Source organism: Anabrus simplex, chromosome 5, assembly GCF_040414725.1.
Source record: "Anabrus simplex isolate iqAnaSimp1 chromosome 5, ASM4041472v1, whole genome shotgun sequence".
In the NCBI taxonomy this organism is placed as follows: Eukaryota; Metazoa; Arthropoda; class Insecta; order Orthoptera; family Tettigoniidae; genus Anabrus; species Anabrus simplex.
In genome coordinates, this window is record NC_090269.1 from 240,349,883 (window position 1) to 240,370,057 (window position 20,175).

A 20,175-nucleotide genomic window follows, 5' to 3' on the forward strand; every position below is an offset into this window, starting at 1 on the left:
GCATATTTGAGCACATTCAAATACCATTAGACTGGGCCAGGATTAAGCCTGCCACCTTGGGCTCAGAAGGCAGCACTTCTAGCATTTAAGCCACTGAGCCTACAGCCAGGATTCTGTTACAACGAATGAAGATGGAACTGAACCAAAGTACATAAAACTAATATGGCACAATAAGTTGCAATTAAATAGAATTACATGACAGCAGCCTTCTATCAATAAGGGTATTTTCAGATATATGATGCTTTACCACTCATTAAGTTACATTTTCCCAGTGTCCAAGATTCAAAAAAGTTAATTTTGGAGTCTTTCATGCCTACCACTGCATTCAAAGACACAGAGGTTAGACAATTGTAACAAATTGTCCCCATAAAAATGCTCTACAGAAAATTTATAGAACCAAGGTCTCTTCTTTGTATGCACTTAGTTCTAGGAAGTGTTCCGTATCATGCGAAATCTTAACAGCTTGACCTTAACTGTATACCAGCATTTTACATAAGATATTTGAATTGGATTTTCACAGAAAACATTACTTCACAAAAATTAACACCAACAGAATGCCCTGCAATATAAAATAAATTGAAAATTTACATCCTAATATAACTTAGATATAAGCTGACCTCAAGTTTGATCTCTCTTTTTCTATTAAGATAATACATCATCACCAGTATTATTTGTGCAAACTACTGAACTTACCACTAAATAATGAATCCGCAGTATGAAATATGCATATAAAGACACCTACAATGATAAGTTCTCTACAACAAGAGATTTAGGAGCCAACTGAAGAAGGAAATGTTCTAAGAAATGTGGTCATTTGGTTGAAAACATTGCTTTAAAGAGGAGAAAATATTGTTTTCACTAGACCACTAGGTTTCAGTGGAGGAATTTACACTGGACCTCAATCTTTCTGTTGACACATCCTGTAAGAGCTGTGTTGCATAGTGTTTATATACCATAAATTACACATGGATCCATTAATAGATTTTCTAAGTAGCATGTGCTCCTTAAAGTGGAATTAGCCTCTCCGTACTACCAATAAAAAGTCCTTGAAAATGAAATTACCTCTTTAAAGAAAATTACAAGGTTAAAGAAAGTAACGCGCAGTATTTAGAGGTCTACGACAATAAAACTTAAAAATAGGTTCGTTAAAAAGAGGGTTTACTGTATGTGTAAATGTGTGTGTGTATTAAAATACGTTTTTACATACAGTAAAAAAGAAAAAAAAAAACGAAGACAGAAAAGAACACATATACATAATGCAAATGACATTCCAAGCTAATTCAAACACGGTGGACCACAATGGCAAGAATCCAAGACAAATTCTCTTTCCTTGAATATAGAAGTCAGGTCGTTAATTTTTAATTTTTTTACACAGCAGGTAAACTTTAAATCTTATTGACAGCCATTTGGATGTATATTAAAGCATTCTTCAATACATTATTTGTATTAATTTGTAAAGTTCTATAAACAGGAGGAAATGGAAACAAATATCAGCAAGCCAAATGAATTCTAATCCTACTGCTAAAATACATTAATACCAAATTAAAATGGGAATATACTATACTAGAAATGGAGAACAGTCAAACATCCTTGATCTTCGTGCACGCACACGCACACACACACACACACACACACACACACACAAGAGGAATAAATCAAGTTCCATGCTACTCCCATCTATTCAGCTATAGTAGACATCCCCCCAAATGCTGGTAAGAAAACTAGTCAAATCTATACAAGGATATGATACGGTATTCCTCATCCCACCCACAGTATTAAAAAAGTAACAAAGTTTCACTCAGTATTGATGGTAGAAATAAAAAATTCTGATCGATATAGAGAATGTGTTCTTAGATTCATGCTAAAATGGCAATAATGAGTAAAAAAACAAAAAACAGCCATGCAGAAACAAACTGCCCTACCACCACTACCACCAAAGAACATGGCTATTGAACATAAAATTAGCATGAACAATCTTTACATGTAATTTTTTTAAAAGGAGAAATGGCTCACAATAGGTTCACTTTCTTGTTATATAAAAGTCATAAGGGAAACAGACACATCATGAACAAAAACGAAGTTCTGTTTCTTCCATTAGGTAACATACTGGCTCATATTCATAATGTCAACTAACATGCACATATCACCCAAGAAATATGGTTCAACAGTTTTCAGAAAATATACATATATATACACACACACACAAAATATAGCATTAATGCCAAAGCTTGAAAGTAAATTTGTACATTTGAATAACAAACTAGATAAAATCTTGTCACTAAGTCAACATGTTATGGGAACAATTCCATTCGATACACCAATAAGAAAACAGGAAAGGGATGACTCATCATTAACAACACTTCCCTATATAAGACTTGTTTTCCCCATCCTTTAATCTTGAGTTTTGACATAGGCTGTATCAATCTCCTACTACAATTCTTCACGTTCAGTTGGAACCCTGATCTGATATAGTTATGCAATATGGTTTATATTCCAGTCCTAACATAATTTAGAATCTCCTAAGTGCAATCAATACTAATCTCTCTTTTAGAGGGGAAAAGAAGTCACTGTCATAATCACAGTCATCTGAAATAATTTATAATTTTTTTTCAAAATATGGAAAGTTATTTAAAGTAATAAACTTCATGGTTGGGTTCCGTATTGAGTTAAGACTTAACTTAAAAATGAGTATAAAATTTTTATTGTTCCACCTTCTCAATACTTAAAATCATTTAACGTTTGTACATTACAATATAATAACAGTGAGTACAATATTATTATATTGTAATGTTTTGATAAACGTTAAATGATTTTAAGTATTGAGAAGGTGGAACAATAAAAATTTTGTACTCATTTTTAAGTTATGGAAAGTAGAAAAACAAAGTACTAAAAATAAAAAAATTTAATAGCAAATATTTTAAAACATGGAAACTAAGAAGGAAGATTTTGAATGTGCTGAAAATAGGATCAATATTAAAATATAAAATGCATTATGAAGGAAAACCCTACATTATTAACCAAGGTATCATACAGCCGCTGCATTACATGATCAGCCACTTGGAATTTCGATCACAACTGATAATTTCTTCAACAGATACTAGGGATTGACAATCTCACTGGGCTTGCATATTAGAATGGAGAAAAGCACAGGAAGAACAACAACATTTAATAAACTATATTGCACAAGTTAAAGTTGAAGTCATCTTACTCCCCACCATAATAAAATAAATTCAGAGGCACAGAGAATGAGTAATTTTAAGACTACGATATACCAAGAAGTTGTTCATTGTATTACCATCTTTTAAACAAAAGAATTTAGAAAATAAAATGGTATACAATACTGACAAGTCAGATTCAAGGTGTACACAAAATTACAACTTTCACTAGAGCTGGATCAAAAGATAATTTTCCACACAAACATCTTTGATGCCTTAAGAAAACAGTGAATACAATATTCATGCTGCCAATGTTTGTAATCTTAGAATGTGTGAAACTCAATGTATATACAAGCTGAAGTCTTCATGAATTGGGGCTTTGTGGTCTAAACCTGAATATCCATGCAATGGAGCATACTTCAGGTAAAAAAAAAAAGCAACGAAAGCAAATGATCCAGCCCTACATTTTATCCTACTGACTACATTCATTTACTACAATCTATTTCTATTCAATTGGGATGATTGCCCCACCTGTTGCGAGGGACGTATCTGCCCTGTGGTTTGGAGAACGGGCCTTGAGGAGCAAGTCCATTAACCGAAAACACACTGCCAATATCGAAGTAAGCAGGACTAGCAGGTGTCCAAGGCTGCAGCATACCAGGAGGATAGAATGGTTGATGCTGTTGGAAGGTCTGCAATTACATCATAATAAATGTTAAACTTCCAACCATAATGCCACAAAAGAGGATAACTATGACCAATAACAATTGCCCAAGATTTTTATTATTAAGTAATATTTTTCTAGTCTAATACTGACAGGAAAGAATGTGACAAATGTCGTGTGAATAAATAAAATAGTTGTTTACTTGCTTTTTACTGGCTATTAGGTGACAACAGTTGTCACTGTGCACAGTTGGTATCAGAAAATCACTTTGTAGTTTCAGTCGTATTTGTTAAATTAATATGGGTTTAGTTTCTGAGTGAAATAAATCCCATTAATTCTTTGTTGTGAGCAGCTATTCTCTAATTATTGATTTATGGCATATGTTATATAATTGTCTTTCTATATTATAGACTTGCTATCTAGAAGGGAGCTAGACTTTTTACACCAAGAAAAAATCTTTAATATTTGGCGATTTTAACATGTTCACTGCTATCTATCACTATATCACTATATCTTGGATTCTGGAGGTCAAATGGACTGTATCGAGATTGACCTGTCTAAAGCATTTGATAGGGTGGATCATGGGAGACTACTGGCAAAAATGAGTGCAATTGGACTAGACAAAAGAGTGACTGAATGGGTTGCTATATTTCTAGAAAATAGATTTCAGAGAGTTAGAGTAGGTGAAGCTTTGTCTGACCCTGTAATCGTTGAGAGGGGAGTTCCTCAGGGCAGTGTTATCGGACCTTTATGTTTTCTTATATATATAAATGATATGAGTAAAGGAGTGGAATCGGAGGTAAGGCTTTTTGCGGATGATGTTATTCACTATAGAGTGATAAATAAGTTACAAGATTGTGAGCAACTGCAACATGACCTCGAAAATGTTGTGAGATGGACAGCAGGCAATGGTATGTTGATAAACGGGGTTAAAAGTCAGGTTGTGAGTTTCACTAATAGGAAAAGTCCTCTCGGTTTTAATTACTGCGTTGATGGGGTGAAAGTTCCTTTTGGGGATCATTGTAAGTATCTAGGTGTTAATATAAGGAAAGATCTTCATTGGGGTAATCACATAAATGGGATTGTAAATAAAGGGTACCGATCTCTGCACATGGTTATGAGGGTGTTTAGGGGTTGTAGTAAGGATGTAAAGGAGAGTGCATATAAGTCTCTGGTAAGACCCCAACTAGAGTATGGTTCCAGTGTATAGGACCCTCACCAGGATTACATGATTCAAGAACTGGAAAAAATACAAAGAAAAGCAGCTCGATTTGTTCTGAGTGATTTCCGACAAAAGAGTAGCGTTACAAAAATGTTGCAATGTTTGGGTTGGGAAGAATTGAGAGAAAGAAGAAGAGCTGCTCGACTAAGTGGTATGTAATACCAATATAATGGTCCGTTATGTTCCGAGCTGTCAGCGGAGAGATGGCGTGGAATGATATTAGTAGACGAATAAGTTTGAATGGCGTTTATAAAAGTAGGAAAGATCACAATATGAAGATAAAGTTGGAATTCAAGAGGACAAACTGGGGCAAATATTCATTTATAGGAAGAGGAGTTAGGGATTGGAATAACTTACCAAGGGAGATGTTCAATAAATTTCCAATTTCTTTGAAATCATTTAGGAAAAGGCTTGGAAAACAACAGATAGGGAATCTGCCACCTGGGTGACTGCCCTAAATGCAGATCAGTATTGATTGATTGATAATTAAACCTATGTATCACCCCCAGGAACCAATTTGTTTTGCTTTCCTTTCAATTGGTTCGAAGGTAGCAGATTACTTTTGATGTTAAAACTACAAAGATTTTACACATACACACGAACAATCACCGATGACACACACAGCCAAATATCCAGTATTCAGTTAATGCCACCCTGAAATTCAACCAATTATAGCTACATCACATCTTTTTTTAGCCCATAGGAACAAAAGTATCCGAGCTATTTATTCACTGAAATTGAAAAATATGCATGAAGTGTTTCGATGCCAAATTAACGACAGTACAAGTTTCTTCGTAAAGAGTAAATAATATTTTAACTTTAATACTATGTGCAGAGACCTATCTAGTGGTCAGGATTGTTAAGTCATCAATGCTTTAGAATTAATCCTGTGGTGGTCCTGTTGTTCGTAGGAGAGGTGGAGGTATACAGTGTCCAATCACAAGATAGTTAAAAGCTTGGGTTCAGTTCCAAACCTGTCCGCCATGCTCCTACGGAGTGAGGGCACAGCGCTACTGGCGATTTGTCCGTTGGATTGGAATAAAGCTTTGGGAAGACCACCTCGGTATGATTATGATATCACTAATAATAACAATAAAATTTTATTTCCACTCACTACATTTACAGTTTTCAGAGACACTGAGGTGCTGGAATGTTGTCCTACAGGATTCCTTTAACATGCCGGTAAATCTATAGACACGAGAATGGCGTATTTCAGCACCAAATACCAATGGACTGAGCCAAGATGAAACCCGCCCAACTGGGCTCAGCACGGCAGCACTCTACTGACTGAACTAAGCAGCCCTGCTCCTTGGTATAATTAGACAGAACGCTATGTGCCAACACCATGTTTCATCCTTTCCCTACCTCATTATAAACATCACATTCTACACAACATACCGGACAAAGGAATATGTACACTCGAGTAATGATCTTCACATCCAAGGGAAGGGAGTAACTATCTCCTTCTCTAGATATGGTACACACAAATAAATGAAGATCACAAATCACCTCTCATCACAGCCAATGGATGCTTATCCAAATCCCTAAGCATTAGAAAACTCTTATGCACCAAAAAACACATTGCAATATTTGAATTCTGTAACCAATTCAGAAACACAGTAAAATACCATTTATACAGTGTGATTCAGCAGCCCCTTCCAATATAGTTTGCTGCAGCCCAACTAATGTGCACATGGTTATAGGGATGCTATACCCATGCAGGCGCACTGTATGGTACTAATGTTCGGCGAGCACATTTTGAACACGATTCTAAACCCTAACGAAATGTTATATCATCGGTTCCCAAAAGGTGACACCTTAAAATCGCAATCTATTTCTATTCAATTGGGATGATTGCCCCACCTGTTGTGAGGGACGTATCTGCCCTGTGGTTTGGAGAACGGGCCTTGAGGAGCAAGTCCATTAACCGAAAACACACTGACAATATCGAAGTAAGCAGGACTAGCAGGTGTCCAAGGCTGCAGCATACCATGTAACATGTTAAAGTGTCGTGCCTCGTGACTGGGTGTAATGAAGAATGCATTGAACTAGGTAACAGTGCAGTAATTAACGTCTTAAACACCGAACCAGATAGTATATGTACTCTGCTTTGTCATACTATCAGCAAGTTTCTAGCAGTCTAGCTTAGCGAATATGGTTAGGCGTTTGCCTAGCAATTGACTGAATGTGCCAGCGACATTTCGAATCCTGCATCATTCAAATATTTTTGCAACGGCATGCTGTTTGAATAAGTAAACACAGGCCCACGTTCGCCACATTCAAACAGTAACGACGCTGTTATTCTTCTTGTACCCTGCGCATACTCTGCAGGTTAGGGCCCAAATGTACTGTAATCGCTGCTGTCATTCGGCAGGTTTTCCACAGAGGAATACATTGACATGCTCCCAGGAACCGTATCCAGACAAGCGACACCAGCTGCTACGACATGCCGCCGTACTGAAAGACTCCTAACTAAGGACAACAGGCATGATTTCCAACCAGCCACCAGTCTGCAAATGCCCGTTACATCGAGTGAAACAGAAAAGGCCGTTCTGGAAGCAGCTCATAATAATCAGTATAATATATATCAGTGTAAGGGCGACTGCACGGCAGGTGAACACCGGCCAGCCGTGCGTCTGGCAAATACTGTATGAACATAAATTTCACCCATACCATCTTGAGCTACACCAAGAGCTCCATGGTCTGGACAATGATGCAGTATTCATTTTGCATATCTTGTTCTTGGATGAATCGCGCTTCAACAATAATGGGAACGTCAATCGCCACAACGTGCACTATTGGAGTCCGGGCAATCCTCAATGGGTGCAGACATGTGGCCCATCAAGTACGATGGGGAGTGAATTTTTGGTATGGAATCTTGGGGGATCGCCTAAGTGGACTTTATTTCTTTCAGGGCCATTGGACGGGCCAATGCTACCTGCACTTTCTGCGTCAGGAACTCCCACTGCTGTTGGAGGATGTGCCCTTGCATGATCGTTTGACGATGTGGTTGCAACAGGATGGAGCTCCACTATAGGTGGGCCAGTACAAGGCTGCACTGGACAGTTTAGTTCATGTTGGCACTACTACAAAAAATAATTGAAGAAAGTCACCCGTCAATCAGAATGACCAATCCACTATTTTTAATGTCAAATACAGTAATGCATTTTACACATTTAGTTCATATTTAATTTTGTGTAGTGTGTATAATCTTCCATTTACAGTACTTACAAAAACAGGAGCATTTAATAAATGTAATGTTTAAGCGAGCTGCAAAATAAAGATGAACTATTTTCATTTGGTGGTTGTTGGCAATATGGCTAGTACAGTGGTGCCATCAATAACTACCTTGACTTCTGTATAGACGTGTTGCCGCTTGTCTGTCTTCGCTAGTACGTGGTCAGGTGTGATTTGCGCTTTGATGAAAGTGGTATTTTCTTTGAGATAACCTATCTTTTTTTTGTAACTAGTGCAGTGCGATATCACGGATGCGACAAAATAGTGATGACACTATAATTTGAAAGAAAATATATGATTGTTCTATCTTTCATGTCATATGTTTCAATAACTTCAAGAATCTAACATATGAATTCCTTTAACTTGGATATATTTCTTTCGACAAACAATATACAACACTATGTTGTATTATTTCACCCATAACAGCATTTAAAGGCTTGATACTTGAAGTCTTTAAATTTTTTCATTGATTTCCACAAACTTTCGGAAGCCTAGTGCCAATCAGTACATACGTCTTGCTACTCTTCAAGAACTTGCTCCATACTACATTTACGTATTTGATCTACGACCAATATTTTCGGAACTATCGACACGCAGTGCTGACCCCTAAAATTATACAGTGGCTCATGAATTGAAATTGAGAAATACGTATTTGATTCTAGACTTCTTCATAACATTAAAATTTCAACACATAGTGTTCCTTAAAGTGTTCTTCATAAACAGCATCTGACTGAATTATTTAATCTTCACATTTTGTTTACCTGTGCATCATCTTTTATACTTATTTATGATTGGCTGAAATTTCAACACACAGTGCTCCCTAAAGTGTTTTAATGCTTCGCAAACAGCAAATGACAGAATTATTTAAACTTCACATTTTATTTACCTGTGCATTTTCGTCTATACTTATTTGTGATCGGCTGATGATGACCAAGAATACTGGTTGAAACCAGTACCAATTATAATTAAGTAGGAATGATTAACTTGCACTTCTTATTTTAATAGTATTGAAAGTTTGAACCATCATATAACTTCTTTCAAATTAATAGTGAACTCGCTTAAATACGGAATACTATGAAATTCTAATCTCTTAACATAGTGATGAATCGCGAAGACATAATCCTTTGTGCCGAGGAGTGCCCCTTAATAGTCAGGCATGTGAATTAATGTGGAGAATTCCCGAGTTAGGAAATTCGTACACTTGCATGGTCGTTCCTCTGTTCCTGTAGATCAAGTCATGGAACGTACAAGTCAAGCATTAGCGCTTTCAAAGGGTTCTGTTATTCAGAAAGGTGTTCTCCTCCAGGAACTGAAGGAAAAAGGGACTGGGGAACCTAGCAGTAGCGGAAACAGGGCTGATAGTTGAGACCGGTTTCTTAGCACACCAGGAAAGAAACGATTCAAGCCATCTCCTGTAACAGGGTTTCCTTCCAGGCTGATGCAATAAGGAGACCCGTGTACAATTATTACAGCAGGAAAGAACACACTATCGTGGCAAAAATTACTAGTGTCCCTTAAACAGGAAAAGCTTTTCTTTGGGGGTAAAACATCCTTAAAATCGGTACTGCGAGCCTTAGGTTTCAGATAAAAAATTGAACGGAAGAAAAATTGTGCTTGGAAAGTCGCACATCGTGATGGCTAGGAGTATTTTTATCAATAAACTTGTCGGCAAGGATCTCCATGAGGTGATATGGTTGGATGAGACGTGGGTGAATGCTGGGGAATGCACTGCTAAATCTTGGACTGATGACAGTCCCAAAAGCTACGGTAATCAACCAACTGGGAAGAGCGCCAGATTATTAATAGCTAGAGTTCGTGGATTTTAGCATTTAAAAATCAAAGATTCAGCGTTTTGATTTTCAAATTTAGCATTTTGTAGCATCTATTAGGTCGTGTTACGTACATTTAGTACTGTTGAAGAGATGTTAAGAACAGAACAAAAATGGCCAACCAGACACCAGTGGGATTCGAGCCCACAACCTTTGAATTCACTATAGAATAAGACAAATATCAACATAAGACTGCAAGAAGTATTAACGCACACATACGAATATTTTACAAACTTACAAACACAAATTGTAAGTGAAAAATAATATTCTGAACGTATTTATATATCACAGTACAACATACCTACAAGGAACAGGAAATTCAATGACGACTGAAGTACAACATGCCAGTTGTTTAAACAGTGTCCTCCTTCATTCGAGACCGCCTATCAGTTACAATTATCTTGTACTTTCTAGAAAAAATATTTCTACATCGACACTGTTCGTGGAGACCCAAATGCACAGCAGTGCTGCCGAGGCAAAGGAAGGACTGCAAAAAAATTTTTTCCTTCAAGTCTTTGATTGCAAAGTCGGCACATCAATATAGGCCTATCTGTATCGCTTACATAAAAAGTCCCGATTTGCGACTCTCGGCATGCTGTTTGATCGTCACTTCGCTTCTAACGCTACCGTACTTTAAAACAGGAACTACTGCTCAACACCAATGTCAAGAATAACCAACTATGATCAAGGGTCAACACAAAGAGAATGAACATGCATGCTTGAAAGTGTATTTGCTGTTTGACTGATTGTTCATTGCAGTGCTCTTTGGCCAGTGATAAATATTCCACACATTGAATGATTTAACCCTTTGGCTCACCATTACTTGTGAAAGGAAATATTCCCTTGCATACCATTTATGTATTGTTGGTCACTTCAACATTAATTTGACTAATCACATATATAAGAATACACAAGAGCAAAGTGAGCTTTTAGCTCATCTATAGTAACAGGAAACTAATGTTTTTATTCGTAAGTATTAGTTTCAAGGGAAGCACATAAATTAGCAATAAATATAGAGGCATAGGCATTGGTTTCTTTAGTAACATGATCCCAGAGCTGTGGGGTTAGAAATTCATTCCCCACATCAGTTTCTTTCAGATTATTTCCCAATCCCCTCCCTCGCTCACTATAGAGTGAATTTCAGAAACTGGTTTGTATGTTACAGAAACAGGCTTATTGTCAACAATATCATAATTCCAAGTATCATTTTACTAGACTTTTCACCCGCTCTTGTTGGATTCTGGTTTTGTCACGTAGTTTCAATTGGCACTATCATCTCGGAACTGAAGTCAGAATCACTCATCACCGGCAGTTGAAGAAGTATTTTCACTCTCCAGCGAATCGTTTCTACTTTCAACATCACTATTTTCAAGCCAGTTACGAATAACCTCATCCATGCCGTGCTTGGATGCCGCCATGATTGTTTACGAGCGGTAAACTGAGGTGCTTTTTCTTTTCTGTACTTCAGCTCAGAGTTACTATGTACACCGAGAAAATAGCTTGAGGTATCATCTGACATCAATTGGGTAGGCTGCAAAACAAACAGAATAAATCTCTCTGACCAGCTAACTGTGATAATGAACTTATAAATGTTCTGTGCACCAGGACGAAAGTGCCCGTCAAAGTATGCTACCGCCTTACGATCGCAATGGGCGCCTTAATAAACTTACTAAGATCTGGCAGAACCGGGCAATATCAAAAGCCACGAAGATGCGCTTGGTAGAATCACTAGTGTTCTCCGTCTTTTTGTACGGCTGCGAGACCTGGACCGCGAATGCTAAAGACAAAAAGCGCATTGATGCCTTTGAGATGTGGTGTTGGCGGAGAATGCTACGTTTACCCTGGACAGAAAGAAGAACTAATGTTTCCATTCTGGACGAACTCTGCATCAAGAAACGCCGATCTTCCCGTGTGAGTGTTACCTCCAGTTCCTTGGCCATATTTTGAGATGGAGAGAACTTGGAAAAGGTAATTTTACAAGGCAAAATTGAAGGCAGTAGACCATGAGGATGAACAGTAAGCAGATGGATAGATCAGGCAAAGAAGATCACTGGGCTACCACTTCAGGTCATATTAACGAAATGTGAAAACCGCTCAGGATGGAGACATTTTGTCAAGGTTGCCACATGGAAATGATGGAGTTATGAGGTCATGACGCTCAGTAATGAGCACAACGACTAATGATCTTATTTTTTAAGGAAAATACATTTGTTTTCTTAAAGATATATGTTTATATCATATAAAACCAAGAGTTTGTTTCTATTTTGCATATATTGCATAATTTCACATTTTGAACCAATTTTACATTTTGTCGCTAATTCAGAATCACTAAAAACCACTCATACGGGTCATATAAGATGAAGGCACATACACTGACAAAGTTTCGACGTATTTTGCATTTATCTCAAATGCTAAAAATCACAAACTCTAATAACAGCACATGCAGGTTCATCCAGAGGTTTTGTGGAATGTGATCTAATGTTCTGATTGAAAAAAAAAAAAAAAGTGATTATCACGAAGATATGGACCATCTTAGTTTTATAGATTGGTTTAAGAAGTTTCTTAGTTTTATAGATTGGTTTAAGAAGTTCCTGCAACAGCTCGAAGGCCCTTCTGTCATCGTTATGGACAATGCACCTCACCACTCCGTGTTAATGGACAAGACCCCTGCTTCGAGCTTCCATAAAGAACAGTTAGGGGAATGGCTGCAGGTAAGAAATATCCCAGCGCATATGGGTATGACTAAATTAAGCTTATATGCACTGGTGAAACAAAAAATGGTTTCACCAAATTATGTAGTCTATGAGGTAGCAAAGGAACAAGGGTACGCGGTCCTTAGGTTGCCACCGTACCACTGTCACTTTAACCCTATTGAGTTGGTATGAGAGTAAAGTAAAACATTACGTACACACAAATAACAAATCCTTCACAATTACTGAAGTGGAGGGAGAGGAAATACGAAATTGCTATACAGAGTAGTGAAAAACAAGCGAAAGGATCTAGAGACTATAAAAGCAATAGAACGTGGTGATGGAACTCTGGCACAAGAAGAGGGAGAAACTGAACAGGAACTCAAGATCTATTTCGAAAAGTTGCTGAGTGGAGATACAGAAAACATAACGGATAGAGGAGAGCCAAGTCGAGGAACCACAACTGAACCACCAATTACATGGCTTGAGGTTGAAAATGCACTCCAGAGCATGAAGAAAGGATAGGCAGTGGGCATAGACGAACTAAGTGCAGATATGCTGAAAGCGGCAGGAATTCCAGGAATCCAATGGCTCTTCAGACTGCTCAACAAGATATGGGAGGAAAATACTATTCCTGAGGACTGGAAGATGGACATCATTGTACCTCTGTTCAAGAAAGGAAACAGACGAAAATGTACTAATTATCGTGGTATTACACTACTGTCTCATGTCCTGAAAATATTGGAAAAAATAAGAGACCAGAATCAGAGATGTTGTTGAAACAATTTTGGAAGAAGAACAGTATGGTTTCAGACCAGGAAGGTCTACTACAGACCTCATATTTGCAATTAGGATGCTAATGGAAAAATACTGGGAGAGGAACGAGCCTTTATTTCTAATATATTTGGACATTGAGAAACCCTACGGTAGTGTACCAAGGGAAAGAATTTGGCAATGCATGAAAGAACTTCATGTGCGAGACAGCCTTATAGACAAAGTGAAAAAGTTGTATAGTGGGAATAGAAGTTGTATTCAAGCAGGACGTGGTTTGTCGGACTGGTTTGAAACAAAGAGAGGAGTTCAGCAGGGCAGCTCATTGTCATCACTTCTATTTATTATTGTGATGGATGTAGTAATGAAATCTACCGAAACTTAAGAACGCAGAGATATCAAAGCCTTCGCATTTGCGGATGATGTCGCAATCTGGAGTGACTCAGAAGAGGAATTGGGAGAGAGAATGCAAAGCTGGAATGAGGAGTTTAAGAAATATGGTTTAAACATCAGCAAGACCAAGATGGTGGTTTTGAAAGTGTGTGAGGAAGGAGCAAAACCAGTAGTCATGTTAAATGAAGCCCAGCTGGACAGCGTTCCAGTTTTCAAATACTTGGGTAGCATTCTATCAAATGATAACCTAGCAAAATACAAGGAACAATCGAATCAATAAGGCAACACAATTTTACCACCAGGTATGACACCTGCTGTGGGATGAAGAAATACCTATGAAAACAAAAATAATATTGTACGAATCCTATTATATACCAATTCTTACATACAGTCTCGAAACCACAACACTGACCAATAGAGATAATTCCAAACTCCAGGCAGCTGAAATGAAATTCCTACGCACTATGATCCAGAAAACCAGGCAGGACAAGATTAGGAATGAGAAAATTAGAGAAGTAGGAATAGACGATTCTCTCCACAATAAGATTCAGATATCACGACTGAAGTGGTTTGGTCACATGAAGGGGATGCCAGTTAACAGAATTGCAAGGAAGGAATTTGACAGAAAAGTAGAAGGAAGACGACCGGTGGGAAAGCCACGTAGGAAATGGATAGATTTAGTTAAGAACGATGTACTGCTGAGAGGTCATGATTGGAACAAGTTGGTGAAGAAGGAATGGTACAAGGACCGGATGAGATGGAGGAGGTTCATATGTAACACCCAGCAAACTGGAGATGGTTTAGGATGATGATGCGAGACTATTCTGCGAGGGTATTGCTCTAGTGAATGCGGCTTCGTGGAGGAAGAAAGTTAGCCATGTCGTAACATTAATTAACTCGGCAATGGCAATAGCTGGCATCAGAGACTGTCAGGAGTTGATGATCTGCCTGGACCATGACAACAAAGGCGATGATTATGATCTGGAGGGTATAAAGCCTACCAATGTGAATAGGGTTAGAAGAATAACGTTTCTGAATTTATGTAAATTTAATAGATTTTACTCAAAATCTTTTGCATTAGCACCGGTGTATGATATTGTAACATTGATGTATTTAAAATGAGATTCTTGTCTGCCGATTTCTTCTGCATTTTCTAATATCGCGATAAAAAGAAAGCTGTAGTAGATTTATCTATCACCATTTCATGTGATATATTTTATTGTAAACTTAATCGGTGTGTTGAAAGTGTGATTGTTGTAAGCCGATATCATTTGTATCGAGTATCATCGCAATGACATTAAAAACATTTCTCTCCTGTTTCTAAAATCTTACGTGTGGTGCAATCAGCTGTTGTTAAGGCGGCAAAATCGCTTCGAGCGCCACTACAGTGACCAACATTTTGTGCAGCTGTCATGTGCAACCTTACACCGGCCCACCTATACATTCAACTTTTCCCATTCTTAACCACCTGAACGAGGAACTGCCAGGGAAATAGAAAGGATGAGGAGGCCCTGTTTCTTGGCCCACCAAATCACCGGGTTTAATGCCGTTAGACTTATTTTGGGGACATTTGAAGAACGTCATTTACACTCAAGCGCCGGAGTACCCCACCAACTCTGGCAACTCATCACTGACACCTGCTGAGCTATTACACCTGGAATGCTTCAGCGTGCATAAACCAAAATGCTCATCACGTCGAGCATTTGCTGTGATAAAACATTGTCAGGGCAGTTGTGTTATTATTTCCCGTCTGTGTGTCCGGCTTGCTAACTAATCGGGCCTTCTTAGGGACACGAACATATTAATTCACACACAATTTGCATGAAAGCGGGTATTGAACTTATATTGCATGCAGTACGTATTAAATATTTAAAAAAAAATTGTAACCTTCACCCCGGACTCTAACCTCCCACCTAATATGCAAGCCCGTTCTGCCACACCTTTACCAGCTACACTAAGGTTCCATACGGCACACTGGGAAGCTTATACTAAGTATTAGGTATACTGCAGTCACAAGATCATCTTAGTGTTTCGCTGGTGTTGTAGGTTCATATGATCTAGAAGGCACACGCATGTCTTCCAGTTTAATACAAGTATAACATTATGGCATCCCACCATCATGGCGAGGTGCTTTTTTCAATTGGGTGGATTATTATTAAGTGGTTGCACCCCAACATAATGTGTCTACCCCTTGTTGTCATCAATAAAACGGCAATGTTGTTTAGCAATGTTAAAAATAACACTACTTCCTTCGGTTGAAAAAAATGTTAGTTTTATCCTCCAAAAAATGTTTTTTCCATTTATGAAAAAGCCTTTCTCAAATTTAAGAAAATTATAGTTAGCCCGTTTTTTTGTGTGGATCTATTCAATAGAATAAAGAAACAGAGGACTGTGATTGGGCACAAATTTCAGATAGAACAGATTTTAGTCCTCCCCCTCACTATGAGATGATGTTGCCACGTATTCTATCCTGAACGACAATGAAATAATTATGGAAAATTCTCCACAAGATGAAATCGTCGGTTCAGACGAATGTGGAAATACTGGATGGTGAACCTGCGGACCCTACAAAGCCTCTAATTCTGGCAGAAGCAGTGCTGTGCTTTTAGTAAATCAGAAGTGAAACAATATTGGAAGTGATAATTCACTTAAGAGTTCAATACAGTACGAAATACAATAAAAATTTCTATCACTCCAAGGTGCCACTGTGGCCCCACAGAAAAGTTCACGGTAAAGTTTTGGCTAGATTAACAGACGGTACAATCTGGCAGTATTAGAAGCTTGTATTGCGTGATAGTACTCATTGTAATCAATGGATTGCACCACATTTGTTTACTAGCGCTGAACACTACAATTCCAAGGCACTCTTTCCACAGTCGGGTGTGCATGAAATATTTGCAATACATTTTTATGTTATACCAGTTATTGAAGAGTTTAGTTATATAAAATTTAAGGCAGTTTATTTTGAGTACTCTGGAGTATAATTTCACTAGACCTTCAATCTGGCAAATAGTGTCCTTTTCAAGCTGATCTAATGAGTTTCGCAAGACAAACGATGCTTCAACAAATGCAATTTGAAATATATTGTGGTGGTCACCGACAATGCTTTTCTAACATCAGCAGTGTATTAAAAAAAAAAAAGGGGCGGGGAGGTAATGATGCATGCAAATATGCATATGTTCATGGTAAATTTATTGGGTTAAGCACCTGGTATCAGCTCAAAGAAATAGGCGAGAGTGCAAGGGTTTGGAAGTTATATGTGTACCCTATTGATAGAGTAAGCATGGAGTGAAAATAGAAATCCACAGAAAACCATTAATGGGTTCTGAACAGTAGGACTCCAACCCACTATCTCCCAAGTCCCGAGCTTGCGAGTTATCTAACGTGGCACACCAAAGCATATAGCTGGTTGGACAAATACATCATATACCGTTAATACGGTTGTAAGTTAAAGGCCCCGATGTATATGGAGGTATGTTGCCCGCCGAGCACGCCTCCCCTGCGAATATGTCAGCTGCGAGCAGCAGGGAAGCGAGACGTCACAACTGGGTAACTTGGTCAAGGATGTATTACGCCAGATGACGGAATGTTCTATTCTTTTCTATCATTAATTTCTTCTAAATGAATTAAGATATGAAGAAATGAACTATATCACTGTGTAGCCTAATTTTTTATAATCATGATTCCCAAGTTTCAAGGAGATCTGTTGAAAATTACGGAAGATATTAGCCATTACAATTTCTTGGGGATACTGAATAAATAGGCAGGCATTTCGCTTGTCAAGCCAGTTCACCTTGTATCACAGCCGAGATCCGACGGCCGGCTGGTGGGTATTATGCGGTCACGATGTAAGTCGTCAGTTCGACTCTATACGAAACTTTAAGCCCGCATATTACGACACACTGTAAGACTTCGAATATTCTCAGTATTGTGTGTGTGGTGACAGAAACTGCATCTTAGAGGAAATTTGAACAGTTAAGGAGTGTATCATTTACGAGAACAGTGTGACGGAAACTTACATTTTTCACCAATACGATGTAACGTTAATATAATTTGATGTTCGTATTTGAATGAAAGTGATTAACATGACACTGAATACTGAAAGTGTTTAAATGTGATTGTCAGCGAGACGTCAAACTGTCCATGATTTTATATTAAATCTTGACAAATGATAAACTGTGCTAGTAGTGAAACATAATCCAATATTTTCTGACTGTTCAGGTTATTGAATTTACGGTAGTTGTTCTATCACAGGTGTTGGAACATTTTTCAAACTGTACGTCGATGTTACGAACGACGGATATAATTAATCATATTTAACAGTGTTGTCGAACTTTGATTCTCTTTTACAAGTGTCCAGATTCTTAAATGAGCATAAACTCAGTACAGTATTTAAATGATCTAGCGCATTTAACATTCCATAAATATCCCAATAAGACTTTGCGTCGAACCCAGGACAGTTCCAGGAAGGACAGTGTTTTCTTTTTCCATTTTCGATAGTGAACGGGACTGAATTCACGAAACTCGTTCTTTTCCTTTGATGTGTGAAGTATTAAAACGGGATACCTTCTTTTCTACATAATTATTCGGACAATGTTCTCACACTTAACTTTAACAAGGTGATATTTATTTTACGTGATCAACACATCACAAGTTTAATTTTGAGTTCAGCTTAATCCATCAGTAATGACTGTGTTCTTCTAATTCATTAGTGAAATCCCACTATGAAGACAATTGAGTGCAGCTTGTGACTCAAAGATTGCTACTAACCATAATCTCATTTGTGCAGACCAATTACTTCAAATCCATTTCATACCCCAGTGCCACGTTACAACGAAGACTACGAGTGCTCCTAGACCGCCCAGACCTCCGAGATAATTAGAGTTCTTCCAGATATTCAAGACCGGCTCGGAAGATGGTAGCACCATAAACAGACATTGCGACCCGTAATGTATCTGGACCAATTCAGTCCCAAGGAGAAGGACTCATTGTAACTGCTGTGCTGAGGTGACGTTAAAATCTGACTTTATTTCATGAATAAACTTTTTAAAAATAATTAGTGTTACATTATACTTATCTTACTTCCCTCTCCTCTGTAACAAGTCAGATAAGGACCGGTCAACCCTGGGCCGAGTCTTATGTTCAGCTAGCCATCAAAACGAACTTTAACGGTTACAATATTGCTGATAAAAGGAGGTAGGAATAACAGAAAATAAAGATTATAATTTGGAAACCAAACACGCCACGATTTGCTGCAAGGCCATAGCGGTACACTACCATAGCAAAGTTAACAGCTCAGAGGTCCGCTGGCCGGCAGAGAAAGTCGAACACCTGTCACAGCGGTACTTCATACCACCGTGGCCTCACAACAAATTCACTCACCAGTACAATGTACCACTCTGGGAGTCAACGTGTTAAAGCACTGGAGATAACCAAACATTACATCAGACAAAAAACGTTAGTGATGACGAAATGTGTACAATGATCATGAATAAAGGTTTAAGCTAGGAGTACTGTGTTGGTTCTAAAAAACTGACCATTTTTTAAACCTTGGGAAATGCAGTTGCAATCAAAAAAAAAAGACAATCACTTATGATTAATAAGGATGATGCTAGACGCTTTAAGGGGCCGAACATCCAGGTCATCGGCCCTTGGTGATACGAAATGAAATGACAAAACAAAAGAAACAAAAGTTTTAAATCATCCACTGACCAAAAGAAGAAAAAAAAAAGATGATATGAAGAATGAGTGGATGGACATGAAACCAAAACAATCGGTGGAACCTACCCAATAACTACCAGAAAGAAACAGCGTTACCGACCAAGGGACCATCCTAAAGTACAATCCTGATGATGATTATGACTTATTTTCTAAAGGGGTCCAAAATCCAGGTCAACGGCCCCTCATAATGGTCCATGTCGCTAGTAAAGGTGAACCATGGTATTTTACATCTTGGGGTACTAATCAAAAGCAGCGAAGACTCACGGTGTTCAACACAGGATGGCACTACTCACAAATATTGTACGTCGTACAGGTAACGCAGACCTAGGGTGTTTCTCACACAATGGCGCCACTCATAGCCAATGCAAACCGATGATAATCCTCACCTAGGTGTACTAGTCACGGGTGCCGGTATTACCGCGGTGTTTTTCACATAGTGGGTACTTATGACAGGCAACGCAGATCCACGGTGTCGCTTATATAGTGGTACAAC

At 38.2% G+C, this 20,175-nt stretch overlaps 1 protein-coding gene across 9 annotated transcripts in view; it reads right to left on the minus strand.

Annotated features, from left to right (window-relative positions):
- The window catches only part of Larp4B (La-related protein 4B), a 965,589-nt gene that overhangs the window by 232,907 nt on the left and 712,507 nt on the right, over positions 1 to 20,175 (minus strand). For all 9 annotated transcript variants that reach the window (XM_067147303.2, XM_067147309.2, XM_067147307.2 and 6 more), the window contains one exon: positions 3,687 to 3,847. In XM_067147303.2, the coding sequence (XP_067003404.1) occupies positions 3,687 to 3,847 (161 nt within the window). The remainder of the gene's footprint in view (positions 1 to 3,686; positions 3,848 to 20,175) is intronic.